Raw genomic sequence first — 13863 nt, 5'->3', positions numbered from 1 at the left:
TGTTACATAATTTGTGTCGCTCAATTTCATAGGGATGATGGTGACTTTATCATTGTCATCCATCGATTCCAAGGAGAGAAAAGAGAAGGATAAACGAAAAAGAATGTGAAAAGAGAAAGAAATACAATACAAAGATGTAGTAGCCCTTTCAATGAAGTGATAAAACCCTTCTCTCCAAGTGCACAAGAGGCACGGAAACCGAGGCGACCTTTTTCCAAAACTAATCATCCCGTAGCTCTGATACCATGTAATGAAATGATGGTCTTCCACGAATGCCCTTGAAACACTCAAAGGGAAGTGTCTAAAAGACACTTTAAGCAAAGCCCTTAAAAAAGGGTAAAATAGGAACAACACACATAAATAAATATTTTTATTTATGTAGAAAAATGCTTAAAAAGCATTACAAAGGAGTGAGTTTACAAGAGGGGGCTGCACCCCTGTATATACAAGAGCAAAGGGGAGCTTCTAGTCGTTGGACTAGTTCCAACGACTAGACTGTTTGGTTAAGTTTCGATTGGAACTTAACCAAACTATATTATCTAGTTCAATATGAACTAGATAATATAAATTACATTAAAAATAAAAAATAAGAAAATATATATAATAATATTATTATTATTATATATATGTTACATTTTAACACAACCAACCCTAAAAAAAACAATCTTATATCTCAAACCAGTAGAGAACCAAATTTTCTACTAAACCCTACATGACCCAAAACATAGCCCTCCAGATCCGGTCTGAACCTAGTTCCCTGCAGCTTGTTTTCGAGCTCATAAATCCTGAACCAAGCGGATTTTGGCCATGATATTTTAACATGACCTATTTCCACGTGTCCTAAACCACTCCCTAAATTTGCAACATTTTATATGTTGTAATTTGGGCATACTGAATTTTTTCCTAAAACCTGTCAAAATTCAAATTGAACCTGACCTATTTCTATCCTAGCCATCATACCTAAACCTACCCTTGAACCCAGACCTACCATGTGGGCCCAAAAACGCAACTTGGCATCAAAGCAAACCTTGATCACCCTAATGCCACCTAAGAAGGGTACTAAAAATCCTCTAGAGATAAACCCCCCGAGTTCATCCAAAAGTTCGTGGAAGATACCCACGTCAAACAAGGCAATGTCGAAACACATATGGCAGGTTTTGAAACCAGCCTACAAACCATCACTAGGCTGCGGGAACAACTTCAAGCAAGTGTGCAAGCTCACCAGTTTCAGTTTGCTGGCGGAGGTGGTGGATTGCATGAGGAAGATCGTGACGATCGGTAGGAGGATAAAGCTCAAGCTTTTATTCTTGGGCGACACCCGAAGGTCCCGCGAGGCAGATTGAGGATGCACAACTTTTTCGAAGTTTCTCTTCCACGCCCAATCAAAATTTTGTTACCTACTTTCTTGGGAAAAGAGTCTCACGAGTGGTTGTACAAGTCCAAACAATATTTTATAACTCAATCAATATCAATGGAAAGTAGGCTAGGATGTGTCGTAGCTCACCTTCGTTTGTTGGAGGTCTTCGGGATGACATTCAGGTCGAACTAATTTTCCTAAACCCTCAAAAAGTGTTTTGTCAAGCCACGAGTGATAGAGGATGTGAATGTATATACAATTTGAGGGGTACTTTAGTCATTGTAAATATCGGGGTATCATGGTCATTGTATATTTGTCTCACTTTTATTTTTTTCATTTTATTTATTTTTTGTAAATCCTAGAATAGAGTGGGCATAATGGTCATTTAACAATAGAACCATTGGGGAGACCCAACGACTCTCTTGGTTCTCTTATGTATATAAAAGGGTTCAAACCCCATATGTTACATGACTTTTTGCTTAAAGCTTTTGGCGAATACAAATCCTATTTTTTATATTTGTTTAGGGATGGAAGTGGACCGGGGGGAAACAGGGCCCCACCCCGCCTCACCCCATTTGGACCGGGGATGGAGGACATGAAACAGGGATGGAGGCGAGGATGGAGGTTAAAATCAAAACCCGTGCAGGGATGGACTTAACGTTGTCCCCCACCGCACCCCATCCCCGTCCTCGATCCCAACCTTGCCCTGCCCTGCCCTGCCCTGCCCTACCCCACCCCATCCTCGATCCTTCTTTAGAGATGGCAATGGATCGAGGACAAATAGGGATGTAGGCAGGGGTGCGGAGATGGAGGCGAGGATAGAGACCTTGTCCCCCGTCCCCGCCCTGGTCCACTGTCATCCCTATATTTGTTGTATGCCCTTAAGTGGGTGATTTTTGTGGATTTGTGATTGTGTAATTGACCCATTAGTGGTCATTGTGATTATGTATGTCCATAAGTGACACCTTTGTATTTAATTAGATGGTATCAGAGCCTTTGTGCTCTATTGATAAGTTTTGAGGTATTCAAGATACTCATGGGAGATCGAGAAGATCAGATAGAGCATTAAGAAGCGTGCCCATAGACTCACTTGAAGATTGATGCTCGTGGAGCTGATTTTTAAAGAGTAGAAGAGTTCGTCATAACAAATTTGTGGAGCATTGCCAAACCAAGTACCTTCTACTCTTCATGGTTCCATATTCTTTGTTTTTGTTTCTCCTCTCTCTTAAATGGCCGACAAGGAAGTGGTGACGGTGGTCCCTATTAAGTTTGATGAAAATAACAATAACTTATGGGTCACCGCCATCAAAAGAATCCTAATCGGAAAAGGCTTGTGGGAATATGTTGTTAGTTCATCAATGGAACCACAACCTATTGTCACAAAGACTCGTAGCGAAAAAGACAAAACTACTAAAGATGAGGTCCTTAAAGGAGAAAAGAGAGAAAAGTCCTTTCATTATTTATGACAAGCATGAGTGAGAGGACACATGTGAGACCATATTAGAATTTGAAAGAGTCTACGAAGCTTGGCTCTTTATTAAACAAACCTATACTCAAAGTGACACCACGTATAGATGGCAGTTGCAAGACAAAATTCATACTTGCAAGCAAGGAGAAAAGAATGTTAGAGAGTACTATGGGGCTCTCAAAAAGTTGTGGGATTAAATAGCAAAAATGGAACCTATTTGGGAAACCCCAAAAGATGCCCAACAAAGAAAAACAAATTGTGAATGAACAATTTTTTCAATTTATGAGGGGTCTACAACCCAAATTTGAACAAATGAGTAACATCCTTCATAGAAAGCAAGAAGAACTTCCACCTATTCATGAAGTTTTCGCTCAAGTTTGCATGGAAGAAACGAGATTAAAATCTCAAACCGAATCAAAAGAGTCAAAGGATAATGTTCTTGTCGTTTCAAGACCGGGTGCTAATTCTCATATATATAGCCTCCAAACTTCTACAAAAATAACAATTTTGGAAAACCTCGGTCTTATGAAGGAAAAGGCAATGGAAAGAAGAAACTCATTTGTTACAATTCTGGAAAATAGAGACATATCAAACCATATTGTCCAGAATTTAAAGAGGAAAACAAAATCGCTTCAATTGGTGCTTCCCAAGTTGACAAGGAAAGTTCAAGTAAATTCATAGGGAATATATGTCGCTATCTCAATTCATGGAAGCATTGCAACTTCTCCTCAAAGGTTCCTCCACAACGGGTGTCGTCATCACCACTTGATATGACTCCTTGACTCTTAGATTTTGGTGCTTCATTTCACATGACATAATAGTTCGATATTTTTCGACCATAGTATCGATTCAAGTGGGAAGAATATTTTTACTGCGGACGGAACCTCTCTTGATGTTAAAGGAATTGAAAATTTTGAAAAATCTTTAAATTTTTTTATTCCAAAAATAAAATTTATTTCAAAATTTAATTTAAACTTACTCTTGGTTTCTCAAATCACCGATCAAGGTTATCGTGTCTCTTTTACATCTGACCAATGCTTAATACAGGATCTCCAGTCAAGGAAGCAGATTGGGTAACGCCATAGAGAAGGGGATCTCTACTACATTGATCGGTTAATTATTCAAAAGAAACCATTTTGTCTCAACGTGCAAAAATTGGATTTAATTTTGTGGCATTAAAGACTAGGACATCCTAGTATTACTAAACTGTCAAATGTATCTCATTTGAGAAAATTCAAAGTACTGATTATATACTTGCAAAGATGAAATTCATTCATTATCAAGAGGGAACCTTTTTTGCTACTAAACCACTTGAATTAATACATTCTGATGTTTTGGGTCCAGCTCCAGTAAAATCTAAAGGTGGATACATATATTATGTTATCCTTGTGGATGACTATTCTCATTATACATGAATTTACTTTATTACGCACAAAAAATGAAGTATTTGAAAACTTCAAAAATTTTCACAAATTAGTTACAAATATATTCAAAACAATCATATCTATCTTTCGTTCTGATTCAGGGGAAGCATAAATGTCAAACGATTTCAAAAGTTACTTAGAATCCAATGGAATCTTACACCAAAGATCTTGTGCAAACACACCTCAACAAAATGGATTAGCCGAACGAAAATATAGACATATATAGAAACTACAATGACTATGCTCATCTCCAAAGGTGTTCCAAAACATTTTTGCGCTGAGGTACACTGTATCTTATAAATCAGCTTTCATCGTTAAAACTTCAAAATATAACTCCATATGAAAGACTTTTTGAAATTTCTCTTAATTATTTTAGACTAAGAACCTTTGGATGCAAGTGTTTTGTATTGACAAACAAAAATGACAAGTTATCTCCAAGAGCAATCTCCTATGTATTTCTTGGGTATGGTGAGAGTCAAAAGGGATTTTGATGCTATGATCTTGAACATGATAAATTATATGTTTCAAGAAATGTTACCTGAAAAGGAAAGTTTTTTTTGATAAAAATGCGCCTAAAAAAGAAGATGAACATATATTCTTAAAGTTGGATTCTAAGAATGATAGAGATTTGATATCCAAAGGGAATCAAATTGATGATAATCAAATACATACTCAGTGTGGTGGACATCAGGATCATTCTCAAATTATTCAATATAAAAGAAGACAAGAAAGTTATCATCCTAATGTCTTAGAAACATATTCCAATTTAGAAGCCCAAAAAACTAGAAACATTAGGCACTCTGAAAGATAACATAAATAACCTAATAGATTCGTGACATACGAGTCATTTGCCCCTTAATACAGAGTCTGTCTATCAAAGATTTTCTCCTACTTTGAATCAGTCTCATACAATCAAGCTAAGGACTATCAAGAATGCCAAAATGTCATGGGTGAAAAAATAAAAGCATTAGAAAAATCTAAAACTTGGGAATTGACTATCTTAGCTCCTAGAAAAAAATAAATAGGATGTAGATGGATCTTCAAGGTTAAAACTAAGAGTGATGGAACAATAGAAAGACATAAAGTCAGACTAGAAGTCAAAGGGTACTCACAGAAATATGGGATAGATTAGGATAAGAGTTTTGCCCATTTTGCAAGAACGACTATTGTTAGAATACTTATAGTTGTAACTGCCATTAGAAAATGGTTCATCTATCAAATGGATGTCAACAAATGTATTCCTTAATAGAGAATTAAAAGAAGTATATATGGATCCAACACCTGGGTACGATATTCCGAAAGGAAAGATTTTTCATCTTAAAAAGGCCTTACATGGCCTCAAACAAGCACCAAATATGATCGTTTTAGTTTTGTTATGACCAATCTTGGATATTATTCATGTTATATTGACATCACTTTATTTGTTAAGAAATTTGTTGCATGTATTCTAAGTTTGTTTTTTCATTTTGATGACATGATCATAACATGAGATAAACAGGAAGTAAATCATATTAATACTTAAACAAAATTTTGAAATAACTGATTTAGGCTTTCTCAGATTTTTCTCGAGATTGAAGTTGCTTATTCTCCTCGAGGATATTTATTATCTAAATCTAAATTTGCTATTGCGATTATTGACGGGTCTGGCTTGACTAACGAGAAAAGAGTAAATACACCTAAAGTTATCAACTCAAAGATGAAGATTGATGATGGAACTCCATTAGATGATCCCACACCATATCGACAAATTAGCAGTGCCTTGACATACTTGACCATCATCAGACCAAACATTTTTCAGGTAGTTCACATTGCTAGTCAATTTCAGCACTCTCCTACCTCAGTTCATATTAGTTGTAACGACCCCAACCGACACTCGTGAAAATAGTATAAATTTTTTCTTTTAAATAATTGTGGAAACAAACCCAAGGATTCAGGGCCTCACAGATTTAATATACCAAACCACAAACTAGACTGTGTATTGAATCGAAGGAAGAATAAATCAAACTTTATTAATTAATAAATAAATGCCAAATAGACTTAGAACAAAATACATCTATCACAAAAGAGTCATCATGACAGAGAACCAGAAACTAGTCATAGGGTTCGCAATCTCCAGCCAGATAGTCAGGACATCACTGAGCATCCAGACCAGTAAAACAGTTTTATGAAAATGGGTAAGAACCAAAGTTATTTGTATGAATTCTCCTAAAAATCCAAAAAGTAAATGAAACAACATAAACAAAATTCATGCATAAATTTCAAGGGAATATCGCAATAACAATTTATCATAACCAACTTACCACTCAAGCATATCATGCACAACAATTATTATGCGAAACAAAATAAGCATGAATTCATGAGCTAATGTTGAAGAGTAAATATCATGATTCAATGCACATGGGTTTCACACTTGTTTCTCAACCAATATCAGGAATCCTCACCTTCACAATCCTCACCTAATGTCAGGACATCAATGAAAATCTTCAACCATTGACGCCACTTTCTTGGTATACCAAAACTAAAGTTGAGTCAACAACAACACCCTCAAGCAAAATGGCTCAAATCTCCCTAAAATCGTGATCGGGAGGTGAACCACCATATCGGGTTCAGGAGCACAATCGCACATGGAGTTTTAGTATCCTCACGGTCTCCCATGACCGTTATCCAAGATTCTCACACTCTAAAAGGGGCATCAAGAAAGAAATTAATTATATTGTTTGGTCTATTTTACTGTTTAAACAAATTTCAAGTTATTTACACAAGAACCGTTTTGCAAATCCACATGCAAAACCAACTTCGGACCCCTGACCCACCATATTTTAATAGTGCAATTAATTTTAAAAAACTAATAATTTTCATAAATAAACTTTGTAATGGATAAGTAAAATCAACAATAAGTGGAGCAACACATGTTCCTAGCCTACACGACTGCAGCGGTTCACATCTGACCACCAACGCATCTCACATGTAATTTATGCATCTCTATTAAATTTCAGTGAACATGCAAGACACACATTGTTCCAGAACATGTTCATAATACACATTCAAACACACAACATGAATGCACATAAATTTCCATGCATACGCATGAGAACAGATGTTTGCAACAAACATTATCATGACCAATTCCATGCATAAACACCCAAACATGCATATGATCATATTTATGCAAACATCAAAATAAACTTCAGATTCATGCGTATGAAATGCATATTTGCAACATGGTATTTGAATGCATAAGCATACATAACCAATCAAAACATATAATCGGATACATAATCATGCAGTCGACAAGAATGTGAGCTTGAATACGACAAAACTATTCAGATTTACATGCGTACAAATCTCGGCAAATCTGGTCAGCATTACATATATCTTGGACTCAGCAAATCTGATCAAATTCGCACAAAAGTGAATCACTGCAAGTATGATCAAATTGCATTACACAGCACAATGACAAATCTGATCAGACTGCGCACACACACAGCATATGGACAAGTCTGATCAGACTGCTCACAAATAGCCCATTGGCAGGTCTAATCAGACTGCTCACAAATAGCCCATCAGCAGGTCTGATCAAACTGCTCACAAAGACATATTGGCAGATCTGATCAGACATATTACAAACAACATATTGGCAGATCTGATCACACTGCTCACCAAAAAACATATTGGTAGATTTGATCAGACTGCACACACACATTGGCAGATCTAATCATATTGCACACACACAAAATGGCAAATCAGATCGCTCACCAAAACAGATCAGACTGCACACATACACATTGCCAAATCTGATCAGATCGCTCATCAAAAATATATCGACAGATGTAATCAGACTACACACATTGGCAAATCTAATCAGATTGCCCACACAATACATTGGCAAATCTGATCGAATTGCACACACAATACATATAAGCAAGTCTGATCAAATTGCACACACGCAACATGTAGGCAAATCTGATCAGACTGCACACAAAAACATATTGACAGATCTAATCAGACTGCTCACAAAAACATATCGGCAGATCATATTGCCCACACAGTACATTGGTAAATCTAATCAGATTGCACACACACAGCATATAGGCAAATATGATCAGACTACACACAAAAATATATTGACAAATCTGATCAGATTGCTCACAAAAACATATCGGCATATCTAATCAGACTGCTCACAAATAACATATTGGCATGTCTGATCAAACTGCTCACAAAAACATATTGGCAAACCTGATCTGGTCAAGTTTGCTTATATGTTGAAATTGGCAAAGTTGATCAGGTTGCACAAGCAAGAACATCAGCAAGCCTGATCAGATTTGCTTATATTAAAAAATTGGCAGATCTAATCAATATTTTTCCAGGACATGAACAAAAACCATCAAATACCAAGGTTGACCAAGGCAAAATACACACACACACACACACACACACACACACACACACACACATATATATATATATATATTCAACATGCTTGGCTATTAAAAAGAGAGTAAACAACATGTAATAATCAGGTATATGAATATCAATGATCGAAACTTGCATGCATATCTCAAATACATCAATAGAATCGACTGAATCTATGGCATAAACAAACTTTTGATGCACGAATCATGAACATAGTAATATGCATTAACAAAGATAAATAAAATCAATGGGTCTGAATATGTATTTGCATATATATTTTCAAACACATGAATTAGGAAAATCGACATATATGTGAATAAGTATACAAATGCATTAATCTACCAAAATCGATAATACATATACATAAATATATGTTATTTCGAAATCAGATTTTCCATTTTCCTCAAACCTATACATGAATCAAATTTTTACCTATCCCTTTCTCATAAAAACTTAGAGAGAAACTTGTACCTTAATCGTAGCGTAGAAAGGATCGGAAAATTGACGGATGTATGGTGAAAACATATTTTTCTTCTCTCTTTCTCTTTTCTCTCTTTTCTTTCTCTCTCTCCCCACCCGAGTTTGGGGTTCTCTCTCTCTCTCTCTCTCTCTCTCTCTCTCTCTCTCTCTCTCTCTAGAATACAATTTTCTAGAGAGTGGGGAGATAGATTTTTAATATTTTGTTTTATCTTTTTTTTAATTAGATCTTATCTAGAAGGGGGTGACATCCCCTCTAGATGGCTTAGCTTAAGTAGAGTTCTACATTATCCTCTAAATTATCCTTATAATTAATTATTTTATTTATTATTTAATTTTAATAATTTATAGAAGATTCCAAAGGGTGTTGCCCTCCTCTGGAAGATCTTCATGGGGTAGAGTTCTCCAGGTAAAAATCTACCTCATTTAATTTAAATTTAAAGTTGAATTTAAAGTTTTAAATTGGTCATGTATGGATTTTGGATCCATATATGGATCCAATATCTGAATCCATATCCAAATCCACATGGATCCTACCTGAACAAGATCCACATTAATATGGGTTATGTACTGGGTCCAGATCCATATTAACTTGGATCAAATGAAGCAGATCCAGTTCGATCCAATCCAGAAAAAGGCAAAAATAGAAGCGGGTCATTTTTGAAAATGTGATTTTTGGGTCAATCGTATCCCGATTTTAGAAAAACAAGTTACCAATGTGATCAGAATTACGAGGCGCATCTAACAGTAACGGATAAATAATTTTTGTCATGAATTGGAACAGTTTCAAAAGACTTATTTCTATCTTCAATATTTTTTACAGCCATGTTTTTTGTTTTAATGATGGATACAAAACTACAAATGTATAATTTTGAATAACCAGGATCATTAAAATTCACAATATGATATGCTTAACACCAACTTCTTCAAAACATAAGAGAATAAGAAAATGCAACTTTGTTGATGCCATTTACACTTTGTTTGGGAGCCTTGAATTAGAGGTGTATTGTGATTTCCCCCAGTGCTCTCATGCTCTCCACTGTTTGGAAGCAGTGGTGTTGCCAAAACACTGCATCGGGAATGGGGTCTACAGCCCCAACACCACATTTCAACACAATTCACAAGAGGATGTTTTTGGCAACTTCATCCTCAACACCATACTTTGGCAAAACCATATTTTGGCAACACATGGAAATGGTGTTTCCATCTCAATGCAAGGCTTCCAAACAGAACCTTAAAGACAATGTGTTATTTCTCTGTACAACTTTTTCAAACACCGTGCTCCTAAGTTGGCACCTGGCAGGCTACGACCACAGTCTTAAGTGTTAGTTGAAAAAGCTCAAACTTGAGCACTCACACAAAGGTCATCACATTCTGAAATAATGACTACAAAAGATTAGGACAAAAATGTAAAATGCAAAGATAATCTATCAAGGCATGCCAAGTATGCATCATTCATGAATCAATCTACCAAGAAAATGAAAGTCCACATTCGTAGAATGCAATCTAACAACAAAATCAATGTACCAACATTACATTAGTACAATACATCGGCACAATAAGATAATTGTAAAGCATTTGTTTCCAAATTTTTATGTTAAAGGCATCTCAATTATCATAACCATAAGATGTACATAGAAGGATCATTTTAAGCTGCTTAGTTAAAGTTATAGGCAACAAAGTCATTGATGATTTATGTAGCCTAACAAAGTCTTTGATAATTCATTAGGCTAATATAAGGCCAAAGAGAAGTCATCCATGTATCAATTACTTCAATGGTGTTTCTCATGTTAGGAAATTAACTTTGATGCTACCGACAGAGGTAGGAAGACGCCATTTGTTGCACATGCTAGCTTTTCTCCTTTAGTTGTATGGATTATAAAATAATACTTGTGCCTATGTATTAAAGGCACACATAATTGAGAAAAATTATATTACCAAAAAAAACACTTTGAGCTTATACAGAGCCAAAGAACTATGCACTCAGTTTAATTAAAAAAAATCAAAGAATTGGCACCCAATGAACCTAAATGAACTTGAATTGCACACCACAGGATCAGAATGGTGACATCGCACTTGAAACAAATGTTCACTTAACAAAGGCATGCATGAAGCAAAATGAAGCTAATTCATAACAGCTCACAGCCAACAACATTCCTCCTAACTGTACCAACTGTGAGTCCTAGAATGCAACTGCAAATGATTTCATGGTATTCACAAAAAATGAAAGCATTAAGTACATTATATCAGAAACATACATTGCTCCAGTTGGCGTCAGCCAGCGATCGCGTGCACAAATAACGGAATCAAACATAGACTCCCGTAGAAGAAAATACCCCATCCACTCTGATATTATGATGTCAACTGCAATGAAACAGTCTACATTAGACGAACTGGAAGACCGAAAAAGAAATTGAGATAGTTGAATGAAAACACCACTTTTCCAGAGGTAGATGAAACGTAAATAAAATGGGACACCAATTACTGCTAGAACAGCATTCAAAATTGAAAACAGAGTCTCTCTAGGGTAACATGCCCAAGAGGATTTGCCCGTCTCTTAATACCTTTTTCTGGCAACTCAACATCTTCCATGGATCCCTCGATGACCTCAACGACATCCTCAACATGATTGGCTTTCACGAGCTCGCGAGCGTGCAACGACATCTTCGTCGCTTCCACAGCGTAAACCTTTCTCGCTCCCGCCTGCGCACACCAGATTGCGAGAATGCCGCTTCCGGTGCCTACGTCCAAAACAGCCTTCAACAGACGCATCAAACAAGAGCAGATTGTTAGCGGAAACAAAAAAACACTATCCGGCAATGAGCCAGTGACTGATTATCCTCATAAACAATCACAAAGTAGAATTTTCTTTTAGTGGTCAGTTTGTAAAGTACCAATCATCCCAAAACATCAGAAATGCTTAACCAACTATGTGACTCTGAGAGAGAATGCAAACGAAGTGCAAGTAAAGAGAGCCAACCAACAACTTTTAAGAGCCAACTTCTTGACTGGTGGTCAATAGAAAAGCTCCAAAAATAAAAATAAATCATATAAGTTTGAAACAGAGGCATGTATGGAACCACAAATGTGTATCTGAAGAGGAAAGTAAGAGAAGGGTTGGAATGAGTGGATTTTTGTTGGATTTGGGGGGGTACCCACCTTGCCTTGGAAAGAGTTCTTGTTGTTGAATATGGCGTTGTAGTAGGCGTCCATGCGGACGCGATCGCAGAGCATCTCCTTCTGATGGTAGAGGAAGGCGTAGGTGCAGAAGTAGTTGGCGAAGTCCACCTCTTTGTCCACCCCAGGAGGGGGGACGATGCCCCCATTTCTGAGAGACGAAGGAAGATGAAGAGGAGGAGAAGCCCCGTTGCTCTGCATCGTGACCACCCTCCTCTCTCTCTCTCTCTCTCTCTCTCTCTCTCTCTTAAAGGCGAAGTTTATGTAGTGCAGGCCTGCAGCTGCCCTCGCCGTTTTAGGTTTTAGGCATTGACAGAAATATCGAAAACCGGTATTATTAAAACATCGCGATTCTTTCTGAAATATTTTCAAATGTTGATCCTTTAGTGGAAGAAAGAAGAGCATATCCGGTGATCCGCCCTAAGTACCTGGCAAAGTACTCGGCTATGTCATAAGGACACGATATTTTGTTGTGTATCCGTGGTGACACGTTCAGACACGGGTTCGCACGGTCATTGTTTTATTAAGTTTGATGAACTTTGATTGTTTCTAATAACATTTCAATAAGTAGCATTTTTTAATGTTAAATAATCATTAATAACTTTTTATTAATTAAATTCTAAATATCCAATGGCCTCGGGTCTCATTTTTTGGAATTTTTTTTCCAACTCACGAGTCCCCATTCTGTGTCTTCGTGTCTACGTATCTTTGTGACTTAGGCAGTCCAGCCTCAAAAATGAAGCATGGTTGTCATTTTTACGCATCGTTGAACATGATCTTCCAAAGATACTAGCATGTGCAACATTGTTTTTATTTAACAAATTTGTAGTGAAAATGCTATTAAATTTAGTGATTTTCGGAATTGTTGTGTTTTCAACAACTCGTAAAATTTGTTGAAAAATATCAAGATGAATGGTCATCTGCTGCAGAGCTGCATGCTAAGCATGCATATCCCCTGCATAAAAAGTGGCATCTTTCAAATAATGTCAGTATTTTAGATTTATATTTTGTGTCAGATCTACGTTCAAACATGGATCAATTCCAGTCCATTGAACAGCTTGTGTTTTTTATGGAACCAATACTAAGATACATATTTTGGATTCAGATTTGATCCTACTTAATCTGATGTTCTTTCAAGCCCATATTTTAATTTGGGTTTATTGCGCGCATTTCAGATTCAGGTATTGATCTATAGCGTATTTGAACCCATAATTGCGTGTGAAACCAATAGGATTGGGATTTTTTATTATTACTGACCCAAGATCTAATAGCCCACACCGGAAGAGAGGGTAGGAATAGGGCTGGGAAACAAGAAAAGCTGCTCATGGATGGCTCATAAAATCTATGGGGCCACCAAGTTTTACGTTGTCAGGACAGTGATCATAAGTATGACATGCAGGCAGAGTCAGCGTGGTTAGATCCTGCGGGAGGTTTCTGTAATGCCCCCAAATTCCCGAACTTGTAACTTTTTAGGAAAAATTTGAAAGTTGTATAATCATTCTTTTATCAGAGTTTTAAATAGTAATTTAGCAAGAAATACGGTT

The 13863-nt window shown here is 36.6% G+C and overlaps 1 protein-coding gene across 2 annotated transcripts in view; it reads right to left on the bottom strand.

Moving 5' to 3' along the window:
- LOC149820420 (protein arginine N-methyltransferase PRMT10-like) overlaps positions 1-12592 on the bottom strand; it is a 29554-nt gene extending 16962 nt beyond the window's left edge. Inside the window, exons 1-3 of one of the 2 annotated variants that reach the window (XR_016426761.1) lie at positions 12302-12577; positions 11707-11899; positions 11401-11506 (exon numbers count right to left, since the gene is read on the bottom strand). Coding sequence is in view for 1 of the 2 variants with exons in the window: in XM_089983600.1 (XP_089839726.1) it covers positions 11401-11506; positions 11707-11899; positions 12302-12520 (518 nt within the window). In the remaining variant the exon portion in view is untranslated. Of the gene's footprint in view, positions 1-11400; positions 11507-11706; positions 11900-12301 lie in introns of both variants that reach the window. The other variant, XM_089983600.1, reaches the window with a different exon arrangement.
- Positions 12593-13863: the final 1271 nt, after the last annotated feature.

Source organism: Nuphar pumila, chromosome 12 (assembly GCF_984573655.1).
Source record: "Nuphar pumila chromosome 12, dmNupPumi1.hap1.1, whole genome shotgun sequence".
Classification (NCBI taxonomy): Eukaryota; Viridiplantae; Streptophyta; class Magnoliopsida; order Nymphaeales; family Nymphaeaceae; genus Nuphar; species Nuphar pumila.
Note: the sequence above shows the minus strand (reverse complement) of the source record. Positions and strands in the feature narration are given on the sequence as shown.